Source organism: Furipterus horrens, unplaced genomic scaffold (assembly GCF_987537825.1).
Source record: "Furipterus horrens unplaced genomic scaffold, mFurHor1.1.pri manual_scaffold_13, whole genome shotgun sequence".
NCBI classification, from domain to species: domain Eukaryota; kingdom Metazoa; phylum Chordata; class Mammalia; order Chiroptera; family Furipteridae; genus Furipterus; species Furipterus horrens.
The window spans coordinates 33627862-33648840 of NW_028327183.1; the positions used below are offsets into that span (position 1 = coordinate 33627862).

A 20979-nucleotide genomic window follows, 5' to 3' on the forward strand; every position below is an offset into this window, starting at 1 on the left:
GTTTGTTGGACTTCCATACAGCTCGGTTTTCTGGAACTTCTGGTTGTCTCTAGTTTTGAGGTAGTTGTATTCTCTCTTAGTTGTGGAGGGAGACGAAACTTGTCTGTCTAGGCCTCCATCTTGGCCGGAAGTCCACTTTATTATTTTTAGTAAGTATTTAGGAGCTTTGAAATATAAATACCCTGTTTCTCATCAAACTATTTTTTTTTCTCTATTTTATCCAAAGGGATAAATGTGGTACTAAGAATGTCGTATAATTTTAATGCTCAAATAATACTAATTTGGCTAGTTGGAACCTCTTCAGGTTGACTTTTGTATCCTTTTGAAATATCCTTCTTACTCTCTGAGCATGGCCTTGCTTTCTGGCTCAGTAAGATTTTCTGGGCTTCTCTTCTCATTTCTTAGTTCCAGCTCTAGAATCAGTCCTTTCTCCAACCTGCCCTGGTTATTTTTAGTGGAGAATGGTATACTTTTCCTCTTTTAATTTTTTCTATGAAAAGAGTTTACTTTAAAACCACAAATGCTACTGTCTTGTACCAGTTTTCTTCATGTGGGTATTTGTAATTTTGCTCCTTGTAGGTGGTGTGGTGTGGGGGAGGGACCACTGACTGAGAGTGAGGAGAGCTGGGTAGTAGAGTCCAGATCCCCTCCTTGGGCCTCTCCTCTCTGACTTGGGTTGTCCAGTGGTAAAATGAAAGGACTGAAGTGGATTGTGATTTGGGCCCATCCTGGGGCTCTCGTATTATTAGATTGCCCAGTGTCCGTCTGGTGATAAGCTGTTGGAGGGTGGGAGCTGAATCTTCTTCATACCTTGATTTTTTCTTGTTGGGTTGAGTGTGTACAAAGTTACTGGCTCTTTATTTGGTTAACATGAATGTCCATATCAGGCTTCTTTTAGGAAGAGTGATGTGTAGTTGCAAGGAGAAGTTCTGTGGCTATTTTATCAATGTGTCCTGGCTACCTTCCCATTGTATGGAGGGCCCCGTTTTCTGTTCAGCATTTTTGTGAGTAGACTGTCTTCAGCACCTTTAATATTGGATCTTTGAAGGCTCAGATAGACTCTTGAAAATAGGATAGAGACACTGTGCTATTTCCTACTGCATTTTTTCTCTGCAGTTCTGATCAATGCCCTGTCTCCACGGGAGATTTTAGCTGCTTCTACCATTCAACACATTCTGCAGTTGCTGAATCAGAAATACTACAAAAATAAAGCTGTGTGTGTGATAATTGTTTAGTTGGGCAGTATGTGGATACGGAGACCCATGTACATGAATATAAACATCAATATATATGAGTGTGTGTGTTCTAGAACATTTGGCTACTTTCATCCTTGCTTCTTCATTCTTGACTCTTATTTCGCTGTTAACACAGCTGGTAAACAAAGGTGTGGATTCACAAACTGAAGGAGAAGATAGCCGCCCATCCATGGACTTATTCAAGGCCATTTTTGCCAGCTCCTCTGAAGAAAAGTCCTCATCCTCTGAGGATGAGCAGGGCGACAGTGAGGATGATCAGGAGGATACTGGGGAGGCCGACTTCCAAAGTTTCCGGGAGGCTGGCATGGCAGAAGCATCGTCTGCGGCACACGGTACATCAGTATTTCAGACTTGGGGATCTCAAGAAAAAAATGATGATGTCTCTAGAGCAGGTACTGCTTTATTTAGTATGTAATTTTAAACCAGGATAATTAGTATTCAAGTAGTATTTTAATCTTTTACATTTTTTGTTGGGGTAGACCAGAGTTTTGTTTTATCTATCTAGTATAAATCTCTGGTATAGTTTTAGGATAGCTGTGTTTGATAATGTTGGTTTTCCTACTTATCCTAGTTGAGAGGAATTTAAAAATATTAAAATTTTTATATAAAAATAGCTTTTTTTCCCTAAACCTGGTTGATAATGAAATGCTAGGATTACTGGATATTTAGTAAGAATACAGGGGCTTTTCCAGCTTCCTCTCTGCAGGGCACATTGTATGCTCTGGATCAATTATCATTTGGTAGATGGGGTCTGTCCTCATTACTGAGTCTAACACTTGGGTAGTAGTTTGCCCTGCTTCTTCCATTTACCCCAGCTGGAATTTTGCCACAGGACAGAAGGCCGTCTTGCACTTGCAAGGGTAGAAGACTTTTCAGATGCTTGGGTGGGTGGACAAAATTTCCCATCTCAGTCTTAGAGTGCTCTGCCTGTCCCATCAGTCTGTGGTGGACTTGGGTATTATTTTTGAGGGCCTTTAACCAAAAAGTTACATAGTGGTATAAAATACTATTTGTTCTTAAAGTGATTGCAAATGTCAGCCTCTTTTTTATTTCTGTGGGAAAAAACCCAACATTTTATTACAAAGTCATATATACTTAAAGTTTAAAAGTATAAAATTATAGAACGTTTAAGTCCCTTGGAATCCTACTTCCCAGAGGTAACCATCATGAACACTTTTGCTGCTTATTTTTCTAGACTTTTTCTATTTTTAGCTCTTCTATCTGAAAATACAGCCATCTGTTCTTAAAGAATGAGATTATTAATGTGAACATGATAATTTATTTATGTTCAGGTTTTTCTTCTCTTTGATAATTCATTTTGAGTGAAATTAAGCTTTCTGAGCTGGGACATAGTCTTACGTCCTTGTTTGTAAATTTTATTTTTCTCAGATGGCTCTTCTTTGAGAACATTTTCCAACCCCTCAGGTTGTAGCAGGTGATCGGGAGTGTGTGCTGTACATCCACCCTGTGTTATAGACCTGGTGCATTTGATTGCAGGTGCCCTTGTGTGACCGACTTCCCAGCTCTAATGCCCATGAGGTCGGAGGCCAGGTCCATGTGTTCGCAGCACCTGTGTCCTCAGCACCTGGTGTGAGCTGAGCTGGTGAAGCAAAGTGGTGAAGGAAAGCACTCATTATCTGGTGGCAACAGACATTCGTTAAAGACTCAAATACATTAATCTTTGGCACATATGAAAATAATACCCTGGTTTTTTTCCAGCTAGTGAGCCAGCCCCCCAGAAGCCTGCACCTTCCTTCATGATACAGAAGATGCAGATTGATGAAAGAGGAGAGTTCGGCCCGCGGCTGCCTCCCGTCTTCTGTCCCAGTGAGTTGAGAGCTCCTTGGTTCACCTGTTTGCACTGGCACCAGAGTGTCCCCTGGGAAATGATAAGTCTGTGCTATATCCACCCATCTAATCCAACGTGAGGCCAACCAAGCATATACATTTATTTCGGATTTATCTGTTTCAGCCACATTTTGAAACCTATTAATTGCTCTACCTAGTGCCTTAATGATAATTGTTGCTTTACAGCCTCAGAGACCTTTAAGCTTTTTATTTTCGCTTTCTTTTTAAACTTTATTTATTTATTTTTAGAGGGAGGGGAAGAAAGGGAGAAAGAGAGGGAGAGAAATATCCATGTGCCAGAGACACATTGATGGGTTGTCTCCTACACACCCCCAACTGGGGACCTGGCCCTCAACGCAGGCATGTGCTGGGGATTGAACTGGTGATCTTTCAGTTTGCAGGCCAGTGCTCAGTCCACTGAGCCACAGCAGTCAGGGCAGTGCCATGTTTTTAAAGAGTTATTATTTTTTAAAGTTATTTATTTTAATTTATTTTTTATTGTATTTTTTCCCATTACCATTTATCCCTCTTATACCCTCTCCCACCTCCACCCACCCCCCGACCGCCACAGTCGCCAAACTGTTGTCCATGTCCGTGAGTCAGTGCCGTCTTACATTGATGTCTCGTGTTAAAATGTTTAGACTGGTTTATCATTTCTTTAAAAGTTGGGTGAACAAACCTCTGATAATGTGGCTCAGGTATATGAATAATAAATAATTGTTATCTACTTAATAGTTTCCTATAGTGCTCACATATATAAATATTGTTTTAGTTAATTAACCTAACCTTCAAAGAGATGATAAGAAACAGAGAGGAGTAAAGTGTGAAGTTTTGAAAAATTGCAGTGAATGTATTTTTTATTTGCTTTAGATGTTCAAATCTTTAGCTTAAAATTAGTGTGTTAGCACTTGAAAGCTAAGGTATGCCCATTTCCCAGACCATCCTTGATATACTTGGAATAGTAAATAACTTAATTTGGTCTGTTGGTTATTGAGAAAAAAACTAGCATTTAAAGAAAGGCTTCGGGAGGTCAGTTTTTGAAATATCTGACCAAACAATAGGAATAGAAAAATGCAGACACCTGTTAACTGGGTTTAGAGAATATCCACACTTCTGAAACACCTTGGAACTTTTCTTCAGGTGGAAAAGGTGATTTAATGATATAGAACTTTGCTTCTACTATTGTGATTTTTTTGCTGGTTTGGGTACCAGGAAATTAATGACCTATGAAAACATTTTGTTCAGAATTTAGAGGTGGAGAATTTAGGTGCCTACTACTTATCATCTTAATGATTACATATATCATGTTGCTCTGATGTTATTTATTTATATATTTTTTAGTGTTTCCACTTACAAGCAAATTCATATTGTAAAGAGAGAATGAGGTGAGAGGAGCTGACATTTATGTGCCAGATTCCAGGCTATGGGATTCGTGTTCATGGTTCCATCTAATCCTCTCCATGTCCCTAAGAGATAGGGATTCTTCTTATCCCTGTTTTATGAAAGGGGAAACTGAGGCTTGAAGAGGTTAAGCAAGTTGCCAAAGACCACAGAACTGGCAAGAGAGCTGAGGTTCAGACTCTGAGCTTACTTGAGTATGTTAAATTACAAGAGGCTTGTGGGCACTCTAGTCTGACTTTATCTGGCAAGGTACTGGTTGAATCACAGGTCTTATGTTGACATTTCTGGCAGTTTCTAAATCCAGAGCTAACAAGTGATATGCTAATCTGTTTGTGTATCAGTGAGGCAGGGCAGGAGTTCAGCCTTAATGTTAAACATGCCGTCTAAGGCAAATTCCTAAGTCAATGACTTAACCTTTATTTCCCCTTGTAGTTCACGGGTTTATTGCATTTGTGTTTCAGATGCTCGTCAGAAACTTGAGGCTCCTCTAAGAGAGAAACATAAAAAAAACAAAGAAAAACACAAGACCAAGAAAGAGCACAGACGGAAGAAGGAGAAGGTAAGTAATTTCTGGTGTCCTGGGATTAGTGTGTGGGGTCTCTCACTCCTGCTTCTGTCATCCTGACGAGCTGCCAGGTGTCACATGTGAAGCCTGTTGAATAGAGTACCTCGTGGCCAAGAAGAGGGCACATGGGTTTTTGACACCTTGGCAGAAGTATGGACTAGACATTGAAATGTAAACCCTCGATTTTCAGAAACTTTGTTTTTCTTTCGGAGAGAATATTGTAAGTTTAGTTGTACTTAATTTTGAAGCATTAAAAAGTAGGGGAAAGGACATTTAAGTATCTTATAGTAATGGTTGAGTATTAAGTAATGTAACAGTGTTAGTTGATTACTTATTCAATATTAAATAAAGGTATTATTTTGAACATTTCTCAACTATTTTGTCATTGTTACATAGAGATGTTGGTCCATAGCTTAACATCTGAAGTAAAGAAAACTTGAGTGAGTGGTGTGTGTGTTTGCTGTTGACATCCCTTATCTCATCATTCATGTCTTCTTTTCAGTTAGGCATAGGCTTTAAAAAAAAAAAGATTTTATTTATTTATTTTTAGAAAGAAGGGAAGGGAGGGAGAAAGAAAGGGAGAGAAACATCAGTGTGTGGTTGCCTCTTGCACACCCCCAACTGGAGACCTGGCCTGAAACCCACGCATGTGCCCTGACTGGGAATTAAACCGGTGATCTTTTAGTTTTCAGGCTGGCACTTAATCCACTGAGCCACACCAGCCAGGGCAGGCATAGGCTTTTAATTTGGTCAATATTAGTGTTGGGTACCCAAAGTGGTCTGGGCAGTAGTAGAATTGATTAGAATAGCTCCTTTATTTGCTATCAGAAGGAAGGATTCCTGAGCATAGAAGACCAGGGAAGTTCTCTTGTAGTGAATGGAAAAAAATTGGTGCTAACACATTCAAAAACCAGATTCATTTGTTTTTTACTAGTGTATCTGCTGTTCTCTGATTTTCTACCAGTTTCTTCTTTGTGCATTTCCAGGGTGTTTTCCATCCTGATGTGTAGTTTATCACATATGCCTAACAAAATGGACCAGTCAGGTTTACAGGAAGTGGCAGTGGTCACCTTGGATAAGATGGGAGCTAAGTATCAAGACAGTATTCTGCCTACATCTGCTTGGTTCTGCTGTGCCTGTTTGCAGAGGATCAATTCTACGAGCGGGTGCATGGTGAAGAGAGGGCACAGCTGTGTGTTCCTGGTCTGTCCCACTACACTAAAGCTCACTCCAGATGAGGTTCTGTTCTTGTTTTTGAATGACTCCAGCGATCAGATGCCTCCTCAGGCTGTCCTTGTACTGAATTAGGCGGGAAAACACCTGTGTGAGTATGTGCTTGTGCAGGTGCCAGCAACTTTCTTTCTTTCTTTTCTTGTCTTTTTTTTTTTTAAAGAAAAAGAAACACCGGAAGCACAAACAGAAAGGCAAACAAAAGAATAAAAAATCAGAGAAAAGTAGTAGTTCTGAGACTACTGACAGCAGTGACAGCCAGAGTGAAGAAGGTACCGGAGATATGTCACCCCAGGAACTGCTGAGACGGTAGGCAGTGGGGGGCAGTGGTTTTCAGAAATCTTTCAAAGGCTCAGTAACATCTTGATGTGTTTGCTTAAAGGCAAATATTATAAATGATAAACTTGCATATTAAATAGACTTTTTTCAAAGTTAATTTTTAATTATATAAGTAATAGGTCAATATATTATCATTGTGAAAATTCATACCTTATGGATAAAACTTAAAGTGACCCTTGACCAGTTCCCCAAACGTCTCCTCTTTCCACAGTAACCTCTGCTGTCAGTTTCATATTTAACTTTCAAGAATTTTGCACAACCACATAGAGGTAACATATATACACACACATTTTGTTACACATTTTTAATATAAATCGTACAATTTTATGTAGCACAAATAGGGTATGAACATTTACAATGAATAAATACTGCCAACTATTTCCCAAAGTGGCTATATCAGTTTAAATTTTGAGAGCACTTTATTATTATATCAAATGTAAATGGTACCAAAATGTTTTCCAGTATGATGGGTGAAGAATGTCACCTCATTTTAATTTGCATTTCCTGGATTAATGAGATTGAGTGTCCTTTCCTATGTGTCTCAGCCTCTGCCATGTGAATAGCTTGCTCATATCCCTTGTACAGTGTTCTGTTTTCTGTTAGATTGTCTTATCAGTTTTTAGGTACCATTTGACTGATTTTTAGGAATTAAGAAATAATAATTCTGGGTATTAATCCTCTGTGCTTTAGCATATTACCTATCATGTGATTTTAACTATCTTTGTTGTACAGAAGCTTTAATTTTTGGTACACTCAGTTTTACTAATTTTCTCTGTTGATGTGTTTTACATTTTTGTTATTTAAAGGCCTTGCCTCACCCAAGATTTTATATATGTATATAAACTATTCTCATGCTTTTTCATTTTTGGTTTTGTTTGTTTGCAAACAGAATAGGATAAGCTTCTAACTTCTCTTTCTCCAAATGGAGAACCAGTTATGTTAGGCAGGGTGAGCCAGGAAGCTGGCAGCAACTACAAAGAACCCTGCATCCCAGTGCCGTAGCACAGTGAAGCTTCATAAAACTGAGCTGTCTGGTTTTTCAGTTCATGTCTAACTTTTCTTCTTTCTTTTATTTCCTTTCCCAGGCTAAAACGTCTTCCACTAAGGAGGCAGTAATAGAATTCTGCCCTGGCCTGTCCCCAAACCAGATCTCCTCCATGATGGAAGCCCGTTGATTGCTCATTTAATATATTGTACAGATTGTATTTATATGTAAATTCGTGCTGTTAAATAACTTTTTAAACCTTGACATTTCAAAGGCTGCCTTGGAAGGTAGCAGAACTCGTTTCAATTTTTAACTTAAGTTAGTGTAAAGGAAAAAAATTCAGACTGTACAATTTAATTAAAACGGAATTTTTAAATTTCCTTCTTGATTTTTTATTTCCTGAAACTTAAAAAGGAAATGGAAAGTGAAGACTTCTCTCTGGTTTTGTTATGAAGAAAGCCAAATCCAGTTAAGGACAGGTGACTTACCTAACTAAGGATTGTACAAAAGGGAGGCTGTCCTTGCTGATCCACTCCTGCAGTTTATCCTCCCGGCTGGGTTCCTCCCTATGGCGGTTGACTTGGCAGCCAGGAGTCCAGGGGACTGCACACTGCCTCCTGACAGGTGGCCTCAGCCTCTCAGAGTGCATGTCATCAGTGCATCTGAGGCGCCAAGACTAAAGCGGGAGAGGATGCGCCACCCCCGGCTCTCTGCTCGGAGGCTGCCTCATCTGCACTGATGAGACCTTTGACAAAAGTAAATTACAGGTTTTTACACTATCAAAGTACCATCACAGAAAGATTAGAGCAATTTTAAGAAGAGAAAGAAAGAAGAAAAGCACTTCTACCCCCATCCCCAGTCTTTTTCTAGTGAGGGGACTGCTACCCGAGCAGCCCTGACGTTTTGTTCTGCTGTTGTTTTCATTGGCATTATGACAGATGTTTTCCTCCTGCTCTTGCATATTGTGTGTGCCCGCCTCTTACAGCTGCATCCTAATTCACCCGGGGCCTGTTCCCTAACTTACGGACTATCCCTCCGTTGCTGACATCAGGTACGTTGGCCCAGAGCCCCTACAGAGGGAGAGGACACAGGGAGATTGTCCTGGGAGAGGGAGTCGGGAAGACGCAAAGCAAGGTCGCGAAGATGGCGGCCGCTGGTTTCACACGCGTGGTGTAGTTCCTTCTGTGCTCATAACTGGAAGCGCATTTTTCTGGGGGTAACTAGGTTATGCGATGAAAGGAGGCAGCAAGATTGCTGGGCCTCTGGGGGTAGGGCGGGGGGCGTGTCAGACCCTAGGGCGGGGCGCGGGGCGTGGGCTGTGGGCCGTGGGCACGCGGCGCCACCGTTTGCAGCCAGGCCCGGGTCATGGCCACTGGCAGGTGGGGCTAGAGATGGCCTCCCAGCCTCCGTGTCCCCCCGGCTCCCCAAAATGCCCGGACAAGGGTGGGAAGACAGCGCCCCAGGAATGTAGCATGCTGCCACCATTGGTCCCAGATGCTGAGGGCCCACTCCCGCCCAGTAGGCTGCCTTTGGCGGCCCTGCTCAGGCCCTTTGGCCACTTCAAGCTGTCAATGTTGGAGGCTCAGCGGGACCAGATGCTGGCCGCCCTCAACCCCCTGGCCCTGGACCAGGAACTGCCCAAGAAGCACCGGATACCTGAAAAGAAAGTCTGGGGCGACCAGGAGCCCCTCTCCAAGGTCAGAACTGCCCTGGGAGAGGGGGCAGTGGCTTGTTCCCCACACATGGGGAGGGCAAGAGCCAGCGAGAGGACCGTGACAGACCTGCCTGGCTGCTCTAGGACCTACCTCAGACCCTGCAGTCTGGCTGAGCCTCTTAAATGTTGGTATGGTGAGACTCTCAAGTGCATACCGGAGGGTCAGGACTGAGCTGCTTCCTCTTTTATTTTTTAAAAAGACTTTATTTACTTATTTTTAGAGAGAGAGGAAGGGAGGGAGAAAGAGAGGGAGAGAAACATCAATGGGTTGCCTCTTATATGCATCCGGACCAGGGATGAACCCCAGAACCTTGGCATGTGCCCTGACCAGACATCCGACCAGAGACCTTTCTCTGGGGGATGGCACCCAACCAACTGAGCCACACCTGTCAGGAAAGAGCTGAGGTTCTTTTTTTTTTTTTTTTTTTTTTTTTTGAGTTCTATGAAGTTTGTTTGTTTGTTTTTTTGTATATTTAATTGATTATGTCGTTACAATAGTTGCAGTTTTTTTTCCCCTTTGCTCCCCTCTGCCCAGTACCCCCCTTCCCCCAGCTGTCCCACCTCCCTTAGTTCATGTCAGTGGGTCATACATACAAGTTCTTTGGCTTCACCCTTGTCTATATTCTTTTTTTAAATTAATTTTTTTATAACAATAAAAAATAACAATTCCCCCCTCTCAGACTTAAGACTCTTTATACTCTTATAAAGGACGATGGGCAAAAGTCTCATGCTCCTCTAGCTGCTTGAAGCTGGACATGGTCGTCATCCTACCTACACTTGGGTCCAGAAATCCCTAATAAGAGTGGGGGTGTGAAGGGGAGGGTGGCCTTCCCACATGGGGAAGGATATTGCAGACTCCAGGTCAGTTGGCTGTCCCCGGTCCACGGCATGCTTGGTTTAACAGGCTGGCATCCTTATTGTATTCTGGGGGCAACAGATTTGGCAACAGGGTTAAAAGGTATCATTCAATCCATAACCACTCAATGACAAAAGGCAGGGATTAGTTCTTCAATGTCCCATATTATGGGGAAAGAAAAAAAAAAAAAAGGCTCTTTGGAGGAAGGTGTGTGCAAGGCATGTCACACCTGTCCAAAACCCTTTCGCCCACTATAGTTAGCTTGGGCTGAGGGAAATAGTTTAGGTTTCCCCCCTCTCAGACCACTGGGCCCTTTCTGTCCAAGCCTTTAGGATAGAAAAGAGAAACCAGTTTTAAAGTGAAGTCCACAGACCACCATGCTTCACCAACCCAAGGGCTGAGATTCTTAAATGTCCTCATGGTGAGTCTCCCAAGTATTGTACATACCCTCAGGGTCGGTGAAGAAGCCATCCCCATCCATTAAACAGAGGAGCAGAGCAAAAGAAAACTTAGAATAACAATAATAAAAATATAGAAACCTAACAACACTACTTTGTATTCTCAGTGATATTTGAGAGACATTACATTGATAAAGATTGGCAGCTGGAGAGAGGAAATAATCTGAGCAAATTCTTGAGGATGAAAAGGGATGTCCAAACCAAAATCCGCCGTGAATGCTTTAACATCGGAGGGGAGAACTGAAACAGAAAGTAAGAAAACAAGCTCATGAGCACCGGCCTGTGAACCAAAGGGTCACTGGTTCGATTCCCGGTCAGGGCACATGCCTGGGTTGCAGGCCAGGCCCCCTTTTGGGGACTTGCAAGAGGCAACCAATCGATGTTTCTCTCCCTCTCTTTCTCACTTTACCCCATCTCTAAAAATAAATAAGTGAAATATTTTTAAAATATGTAAAGGAACAATAATTATGAGAGAAAAGATAAGAGGCATACAGGAAAGATCAAGAGAGCCAATACTGTCTATAGATGAGAGAGGTGTGGGTGAGGGAGAGGAAGGAGGAAAGAAACAGAAGGAAATAGTGAAGAAAATCTTCCTGGGCTGAAGACAGACTGGAGTGCTTTCATGGAAAGATGGTCAAGTTCAGTGAAAGAGTGGAAAGAAATACAAGCTACCACTGGTGAATGCCTGCACTCATTTCAAGGATGGGAGCAAGGCTGTCCTGCACACACAGGGAAAAGCCTAGGATCACACTGAGATCTACCTAGGCTTCTCTAGCTGTCCTCAGAGCAGAGTCCATAACCGGGATTGTCCACTGGCTGACTGTCCCCTTCCCCCACCCCTGCACTGCGGTCTCCACGGGAAGTCTGTTTGAAGAGAGCACAAACGGGTACCAGTGCTTTGCTGTGCTTTGAGTTGTGCTATTTATTTTGATTTTTAAAGTAAAATTAAAGGGGAACACAAGGTTTGTATTTTATTTGTATTTTCAACAGAACATCCCCAAAATTCAAATTCAATAGATACGTTTTTTTTAAAACAATTAAAAATCTCCTTAGTATGCTTGCCCTCCAACTATCCCATTTCCCTCTACAAATGTTTCTAGTTTCTTTTGTATCCTTACAGATATTTTTTAAAATTAAAAACAGTTAAAAATTATTTATTTTTAATTTTATTATATTTCTGCATCCATTTATCCCCCCTTAGATGTTTTAGGCATTTACCAGCACATACATGTATACTCCCCCCTTTTTGCATAAATTGAGGCATTCATTAGACCCCTTTGCACCTTAACACATTTTTTTAATTAGTATATTTTAGAGATCTGTCCACACCAATGAAGAAATAGCTTTCTTGTTCTTTTTCACGGATAGTATCCCATTGGCTAGCTGTCCCCCAATCTAGTTAACCTGTGGATGCACATTCAGGTGGCTTATGATTATTTTTGGCCTAAGTGTTTTTATAATCCATTTGATCGACAGAAGTTGAAACTTTCTATAAAATTCTGAGAGGGAAGTTTGTGATCTAAGAATTGTCTACCTGGTCAAACTGCTGATTTCTGATAAAGGCAACAGAAAGACATTTTCTTCAAAGCTGCCAAGACTCAGAAAGGATGCCACTCTCTAAGGAAAAAGTTACTCCAGTGAGCACTAAGACACACAGCAAAAATCAGAATTTAAAAACTCAAGTAAGAGAAAGTGACTTAAACAGGGAGCAGTGACTGAAAACAATACTTTGTAGTTCAATGTGATTGTGTAGCTCAATAAAAATGTCACATGTCACAACTAAAAAAATAATAATTGGCTCACCTCCTTCCCCCACCCCTCCTCCGCTTCCAGGCAATTTCGAATCTGGCTAATCTCCCTGTTGTCTTTTGCTCTGACTCCAACTCTAAGCAACTGCTAATTTACTTTCTGTAGAATTGCCTCTTTTGGACTTTTCATAGAAATAGGATCTAACAATATGTAGTCTTTTGTGACTAGCTTGTATTTAGTTTAATGTTTTTAAGGTTCATCATGTACATGTTATTAGTACTTCATTCCTTTAAAAAGTATACATATATACATATATATTTAGTTTATTTATTTATTTTTAGAGAGAGGGAAGGGAGGGAGAAAGAAAGGGAGAGAAACATCAGCCATCAGTTGCCTCTTGCTGGCACCCCAACTGGCCTGCAACCCATGCAGGTACCATGACTGGGAATCAAACTGGTGACCTTTTGCTTTGTGGGATGTAGCTCAACCAACTGAGCCAGGCCAGTCAGGGCTGCATATATATATATATATATGCTTTAAGTGAACTTTATTTTTTAGAGTACTTTAAGGTCTACAGCAAGATTGAGCAGAAGATACAGAGGTTTTCCATAAACCCCTCTCACATGCATGGCTTTCCCATTATCAACATGCCCCACTGAATGAAATATTTGGAACAATTGATGTGCCTACAATGACACCCAAAGTCCATAGCTTACACTATAGTTCACTCTTGGTGGTGTACGTTCTGTGGGTTCATACAAAGGATAAAGACATGTATTGGGTTGGCCAAAAAGTCCGTGTAGTATTTTCTGTAAAATAAAAGACATTTTTCATTTTCACCAATAACTATTGATCTGGATATTTTGAGTATGTCAGCTATCTCCCATATGGTATACAGCACTGATTGTTCTCAATTAATGTCTCGATTTAATCACTATCAACTTCAACTGGTCTACCTTACCGTAGAGCATTGTCCAGCAAGAAGTCTCCAGCACAAAATTTCGCAAACCACTTGTGATATGTTGTTTCAGTCACAGTACCTCCTCCATACACTGCAAAAATCTTTTTTTTTTTTTGCGTTTCACTTGTGTTTTTACCTTTCTTGAAATAATAAAGCATAATATGCCCAAAATGTTGCATATTTTCTTCCATCTTCAATATTAAAATGGCTACACAAAAATTCACCACTTTTGATAAATTAAAAAAAGCACACTGGTAAGACAGCTGTCACAATACAATCTAACAAAATTGTTTTGAATGATGTTAAAGACGACTAAGTGCTACTAGAGCCGTCTTACAGAAAAAAACCAACGAAGTTTTTGACCAATCATTAAGATATCATAGAGAATAGCTGCCCTGCCCTAAAATTTCACTGGGTTCACCTGTTCATCCCTCCAACCTTCCCAACTTCTGGCAACCACTGAGCATTTTACTGTCTCCATAGTTTTGCCTTTTCAGAGATTTTAAGATTTTATTTATTTATTTTTAGAGAGAGGGGAAGGGAGGGAGAGAGGGAAAGAAACATTGATGTGTGAGAGAAACATCAATTGGTTGCCTCTCATGCGCCCCCAAATAAGGACCTGGCCCTCAACCCAGGCATGTGCCCTGACTGGGAATTGAACTGATGACCTTTTGGTTTGCAGGCCTTGATCCACTGAGCCACACCAGCCAGGGCCAGAATGTCATATATTTGGACACATACAGCATGTGGTCTTTTTAGACTGGCTTCTTTTGCTTAGTATGCATTTAAATTTCCTGTATGTCTTTTCATGGCTTGATAGTTCATTTCTTTTTAGTACTAAATAATATTCTATTATCTGGATGTGCCATAGTTTATCCATTCACCTACTGAAGGACATCTTCAGGTTGTTCAAGGTTGTTTTCAAGTTTTGGCAATTATGGATAAAGCTGTTATAAACACTCACGTGCAGTTTTTGTGTGGACATAAAATTTTAAACTTCTTTGGATAAATACCAAGGAATGTGATTGTTGAACTGTATGTTAAGAATATGTTTAGTTTTGCAAGAAACTGTGAAACTGCCTTCCAATGTAGCTGTACTATTTTGCATTCCCACAGGCAATGAATGAGAATTTCTATTGTTCCACCTCCTTGTCAGTATTTGGTGTTGTCAGTGTTCTGGATTTTGGCCATTTCAGAGATTATTATTGTTTTAATTAGCAAATTGCTGATGAAATATCATGTGAAATATCTTTTCACATGCTTATTTGCTATCTATATATTTTTTGTAAAGTATCTATTAAAGTCATTGGCCCATTTTTAAATTATATTGTTTATTTTCTTATTTTTAAGCTTTGGAAATTCTTTGTATACAGTTGTCTCTTGGTAGCCTTGGGAGATTGGTTCCAGGACCCAACCCATCCCCAAATTTTTGAATGCTAAAGTCCTTATGTATTGGGTTTGCCAAAAAGTGCATTTGCTTTTTTCCATAAGATGGCTCTAGTAGCACTTAGTTCTCTTTAACTTCATTCAAAACAATTTTTTTAGATTGTATTATGGCAGTTGTCATATCAGCGTGCATTTAAAAAAACATCAAAATCGGTGAATTTTGTGTAGTCATTTTAATATTGAATATGGAAGAAAATATGTGACATTTTCAGCATATTATGCTCTATTATTTCAAGAAGGGTAAAAATGCAACTGAGACACACACAAAAAATTTTTGTAGTGTATGGAGTAGGTGCTGTGACTGATTGAATGTGTCAAAAGTGGGTTGCAAAGTTTCGTGCTGGAGATTTCTTGCTGGACAATGCTCCATGGTTGGGTAGACTAGTTGAAGTTGATAGTTATCAAATTGAGACATCAACTGAGAACAATCAATGTTATACTACACAGGAGAAAGCTGACATACTCAAAATATCCAAATCAATAAAGTTATTGGTGAAAATGAAAAATGTGTCTTATTTTAGGGAAAAAACTGAACAGAATTTTTGGCCAACCCAATAAAATGGTGTAGTATTTGCGTATAACCTAAGCAATCCTCTTATATACTTTAAATCATCTCTATACTACAATAATACCTAATACAATGTAAATGCTATGCCAATAGTTTTACAGTATTGTTTAGGTAATAATGACAAGAACACAAGTCTGTACATGTTTTTTGTACAGACTCAAACATCACGTCAGCAACGATGTAACTTCTTTCCCTCTTTTTCTTTTCTTCTTCTTCTCCTCCTCCTCTTCCTTCTTCTTCTTGATATTTTTGATCCCTGTTTGTTGAATCAGTAGATGGGAAACCCAAGGATATAAAGGGCCAACTCTATTTTGGATAACACTCATTGAACAGAGGTGTCTTTTGAAAATACTTTCAGTCTGTGGCTTGGCTTCCCATTCTCTTGACATGGCCTTTTATTTATTTACTTTTATTTTCAAAGTATGTTTATTAAAGCTGGGGACGGTGAAAAAAGGAAGGGCTTAGAATAAAAGAAGCAACAGAAGGCTCTGGCTGAGTAGCTCAGTTGGTTAGAGCATTGTTATCATATGCCAGGGTCTTAGGTTTGATCCCAGTCAGCGCACATGCAGGAATCAACCAATGAGTGCATAAGTAGGTGGAACAACATATCAGTATTTCTTTCACTCTAAAATTAATTTTAAAAATATGTTTAAAAAAAGAAAAGAAAAAGAGGAAGAAGAAACAGGACTGAGCCCTTAGATTTAGGAAGTGGTGGGGTCCTTTGGAGTTTAGGAGAGGCATGCCTGTGAGGGGCAAAAGACGGGGAACACAAAGGTGTGGGCATGCTCCTGGGAGGTGCAGCACACTGACATGATCTTTCACAGAGCAGAAGTTTTAAATTTTCATTAAGTTTGGCTTATCAATTATATTTTTAAGAATTTTGTCTTTGGTGTTATATCTAAAAAGCCATTGCAGACTTCCAGCCAAGATGGAGGTCTTGACAGACATTCTGCATCTCCCTCCACAACTAAGAAGGAATACAACTACCTCAAAACTAGAGACAACCAGAAGTTCCAGAAAACTGAGCTGCACGGAAGTCCAGCAAACAAAGATATAAGGAAGAAATGCTGATCCAGACAGGTAGGAGTGACGGAGCCGGGACAGAGAGGATGCAGTGCAGTGGTGGCAGCAGAGGTGGCAGCAGCAGGCTGGCAGAAAAAGCAGTCACACATTTTAAAAAGTAGGAGGGACACTTGGGGAGCGCTAGCAGCACCAGACCAGACCGTATAGCTCGCAGTTGCAGCACTAGGGGAAATTAAGACTCATTACTTCTGACTGTGCAAACCAGTGGGGGTTGGGGCAGGGAAGAAACTGCTGGTCTCTCGGTAGAGTCTGCTTGTTTAAAGGGCCCACACAGTCCTAGAACATCTGCAGACCCACCCGCTCTGGGAATGACAGCTGAGACAACAGCTAGAGAGGCTCCAGTCCCATACGGAAGTGGGAGAAGTGCCTGGAAAAGGGGCGAGTGCTGAACAAGTGGCATTGTTCCCTCTCAGACCCCGCCACTACATACAGTGCCACAACGTGGTGAAACGGGTTGCCCATACTGACAAATACCTAAGGCTTTGCACCTTACAATGTAATAGATGCAACAGCTCTACCTAAGGCACAGAGGCAAACAAACAGGAGCCTGTCAAGGTGAGGAGACAAAGAAGTATGGCTCAAAAGAAGGAATGGATCAAGGTTTCAGTGGGGGAACTAAGTGACGAGGAGATAGGCAACCTAACAAATGAGGAGATAGCCAACCTAACCGACGTAGAGTTCAAAACATTGGTGATAAAGATGCTCACAGACTTGACAGATATGCTTAAGTACGGCAAACATATAAGAGAAGAAGTGAAGTCTATGCTAAATGAAATGAAGGAAAGCCCACACAAAACCAGTGGTGAAGAGAAGAAAACCGGGGTTCAAATCACTGATTTGAAACATAAGGAAGAAAAAAAGTCAACCAGTACAGAATGAGGAAACAAGAATTTAAAAAATGGGGAGAGGCTTACAAACCTCTGGGATAACTTTAAACAGGCCAACATCTGAATCATAGGGGTGCCAGAAGGAGAAGAGGAAGGCAAGAAATCGAAAGCCTATGTGACAAAATAATGAGGGAAAACTTCCCAAATTTGGCAAAGGAAATAAGACATACAAGTCCAGGAAGCACAGAGTCCCAAAGAAGCTTGACCTAAAAAGTACCACACCAAGACACATCATCATTAAAATGCCAAAGGTTCAAGATAAAGAGAGAATCTTAAAAGCAACAAGAGAAAAGCAGAGAGTTTCCTACAAAGACTCTCAGCTGATTTCTCAAAAGAAACTTTGCAGGCAAGAAGGAACTGGTGAGAAGTATTCAATGTGATGAAAAGCAAGGGCCTACAACCAAGATTATTCTATCCAGCAAAGTTATCTGTTGGAATGGAAGGGCAGATAAAGTGCTTTTCAGACAAGGTAAAGCTAAAGGAGTTCATCATCACCAAGCCATTTTTATATGAAATGTTAAAGGAACTCACTTAAGAAAAAGAAGATTAAAACTATGAACTTTAAAATGACAACAAACTCACAGCTATCAACAACTAAATCTAAAAAATAAAAACAAAATCCAACTAAGCACACCAGAATAGCAGGAGAACCATAGGTGTGGGGATCATTTGGAATGTTATCAGGGGGGAGGGAGAGAAATGGGGAAATGTTCAGGGATTAAGAAGCATAACTGGTTGGTACAAAATAGGGGGAAGTTAAGAATAATATAGGAAAGAGTGAAACCAAAGAATTTATATGCACGATTCATGGACATGAACTAAGGAGGGGGGGTAGGATTGCTGGAGGGAAGGTGGGTACTGGGTGGAGGGGAGCAAAGTCAAAAAAAACTGGAACTACGGTAACAACATAATCAATAACATATACTTAAAAAATAAATAAAAATAAAAAGCCATTGCACCCTGAGCAGTGTGGCCACTGGGTGGACAGGTTCTATTCCCAATCAGGCCACATTGCCTGCTTTGCAGGTCCTGTCCCCCTTCAGGGAGTGTATTAGAGGCGATTGGTCAATGTTTCTCTCTAACATTGATTTTTTTTCTCCATTTATTTCTCCTTCCCTTCACTTCTCTCTAAAATTAAATGCAATCTTTAAAAAAATCATTGCTATACCCAGCCAAGATTGTCCAGATTTTCTCCTATATTAGTCTCTAGAAATTTTATAAATTTACATATAAGTGTATGATCCATCTTGAGTTAATTTTTGTGAAGGGTTTAAGGTCTGTGTCTAGATTTATTTATTTTTGCACATGGATGCCCAAATTATTTCATCCAGCACCATTTGTTGAAAGACTGTCATTTCTCCATTGCATTGACTTTTCTCCTTGGTAAATAACAGTTGATTTTACTTATGTGTGTCTATTTCTGGTCTCTTTATTTCATCTATTGATCTATTTGTCTATTCTTCCACCCATACCACACTGTCTTTATTTCTGTTGCTTTACAGTATGTCCTGAAGTAGGGTAGTGTCAGTACTTTAACTTTGTTCTCCTTCAATAGCTGTTTTGGATACTTTGCCTCTCCAAATTTTAGAATCAGTTGTCGATATCCACAAAATCACTTGATGAAATTTTGTTTGGGATTGCATAGAATCCATAGATCAAGTTGGGAAGAACTGGTATCTTGACAATATTGAGCTTTTCTATCCATGAACATGGAATATCTCTCCATTTATTGTATTTAGCTCTTTTTTTTTTCAGCCGAGTTTTGTAGTTTTCTTTATGTAGATCTTATACATATTTTGTTAGATATTTAATTTTTTGGTGCTAATGTAAATGATACTGTGTTTTAAACTTAAAATTTCACCTGTTCATTGTTAGTATACAGGAAAGCGATTAACCTTCCTATTTTTAAAAAATATTTTATTTATTTATTTTTAGAGAGAGGGGTAGAGAGAGAGAAACATCGATATGCGCCCCCAACTGGGGACCTGGTTCGCAACCCAGGCATGTGCCCTGACTGGGAATCAAACTTGCGACCTTTTGGTTCATAGGCCAGCACTCAATCCACTGAGCCACACCACCAGTCAGGGCTGAAGGTTTTTTAAATTGTATTTTTTTTTCATTACCATTTATCTCCCTTATTCCCCACCCCTAATCACTACACTGTTGTCCATGTTTATGAGTCCTTTCTCCTTTTTGCTTAATGAAGTTTTTCTTGTAGCTATTTATTTGTCAAGTTGAGAAGTTTCCCTCTATTCCTAGTTTGCTGAGCTTTTTTTTTTTTTTTAAATAATAAATGGGTGCTGGATTTTGTCCAATGCTTTTTTTGCACCTATTGCTGTGATCACATGATTTTCTTTTTTAGCCTATTGATGTGCTGGATTACATTAATTTATTTTTAAATATTGAACCAATCTTGCATACCTGAGATAAATCCCACTTGGACATGATGTATAATTCTTTCTATACATTGTTGAATACTATTTGCTAATATTTGATGAGAAATTTTGCATTTATTCATGAGAGATACTGGTCTGTAGTTTTCTTATTTTTGTAATGTCATTGTCTGGTTTTGGTATTTGGGTAATGCTAGATAGCCTCACATAATGAATTAGGAGTACTCCTTTTGCTTCGGTCCTCTGAAAGAGAGTATAGAAAACTGGTGTAATTTCTTTCTTAAATATTTGATAGAATTTACTAATGAACCTATCTGGGCCTGGTGCTTTCTCTTGTGAAAGATTATTAATTAGTGATTCAGTTTCTTTAATAGATAAGAGCCTATTCAAATGATTCATTTCTTCTCCTGTGAGTTTTGGCAAATTGTATCTTTCAAAAAATTATTCTATTTCATTTTCAAATTTGAATTTAGTAAATTGCATTTCAGGCTCTCAGATTTGTGGGAATAGATTTGTTTATAGTATTCCTTGATTATCTTTTTAATGTCCATCAGATCTGTAATGATGTCTCCTTTTTTCTATTAGTAATTTCTGTCCTCTCTCATTTTTTCTTATTTATCCTGGCTAGAGGCTCATCAGTTTTATTGATCTTTTAAAAGATCAGCTTTTGGGTTAATTGATTTTCTCTACCGATTTCCTGTTTTCAATTTTATTGATTTGTGTTCTAATCCTTATTTCTTTTCTTATTCTTACTTTGAATTTAATTTTTCTTTTTTCTATTCTAAGGTGGAAATTTAGTTATTAATTTTAGATCTTCTTAATATATGTACTCAATGATATAAATTCCCCTCTAAACACTCTTTACTACATTTCACAAATTTTGATAAGTTGTGTTTATATTTTTGTTTATTTTAAAATATTAAAAAATTTTTCCTGAGATTTATTTTTTGAACCATCTGTAATTTATAAATGTGTTTAGTCTCTATGTATTTTGGCATTCCAGACATCTTTCTGTGTAATTACATTGTGTTCTGAGAACAGACAGTATATGATTTATCTTCTTTTATATTTGTTAAGGTGTGTTTTATGGCCTAGAATATAGTCTATCTTGAGAAGAATGTGTATTTGCTGTTGGTGGATGAAGTAGTATGCAGATGTCCATTATATCCAGTTGATTAATGATGTTGTTGAGTTCCACTATGTCCTTACTACATGCTGCTGGATCTGTTCATTTCTCATG

The 20979-nt window shown here is 39.5% G+C and overlaps 2 protein-coding genes across 4 annotated transcripts in view; both read left to right on the forward strand.

Moving 5' to 3' along the window:
- The window catches only part of GPATCH1 (G-patch domain containing 1), a 40263-nt gene extending 32259 nt beyond the window's left edge, over positions 1 to 8004 (forward strand). For 2 of the 3 annotated variants that reach the window (XM_090260396.1, XM_090260399.1), the window contains 5 exons: positions 1372 to 1648; positions 2976 to 3083; positions 4967 to 5064; positions 6464 to 6609; positions 7725 to 8004. In XM_090260396.1, the coding sequence (XP_090116522.1) occupies positions 1372 to 1648; positions 2976 to 3083; positions 4967 to 5064; positions 6464 to 6609; positions 7725 to 7755 (660 nt within the window). In that variant the 3' untranslated portion in view covers positions 7756 to 8004. The remainder of the gene's footprint in view (positions 1 to 1371; positions 1649 to 2975; positions 3084 to 4966; positions 5065 to 6463; positions 6610 to 7724) is intronic. The other variant, XM_090260398.1, reaches the window with a different exon arrangement.
- A 937-nt stretch (positions 8005 to 8941) lies between these two features.
- The window catches only part of WDR88 (WD repeat domain 88), a 39458-nt gene continuing 27420 nt past the window's right edge, over positions 8942 to 20979 (forward strand). The window contains exon 1 of the mRNA XM_090259065.1: positions 8942 to 9321. Within this exon, the coding sequence (XP_090115191.1) occupies positions 9016 to 9321 (306 nt within the window). The 5' untranslated portion in view covers positions 8942 to 9015. The remainder of the gene's footprint in view (positions 9322 to 20979) is intronic.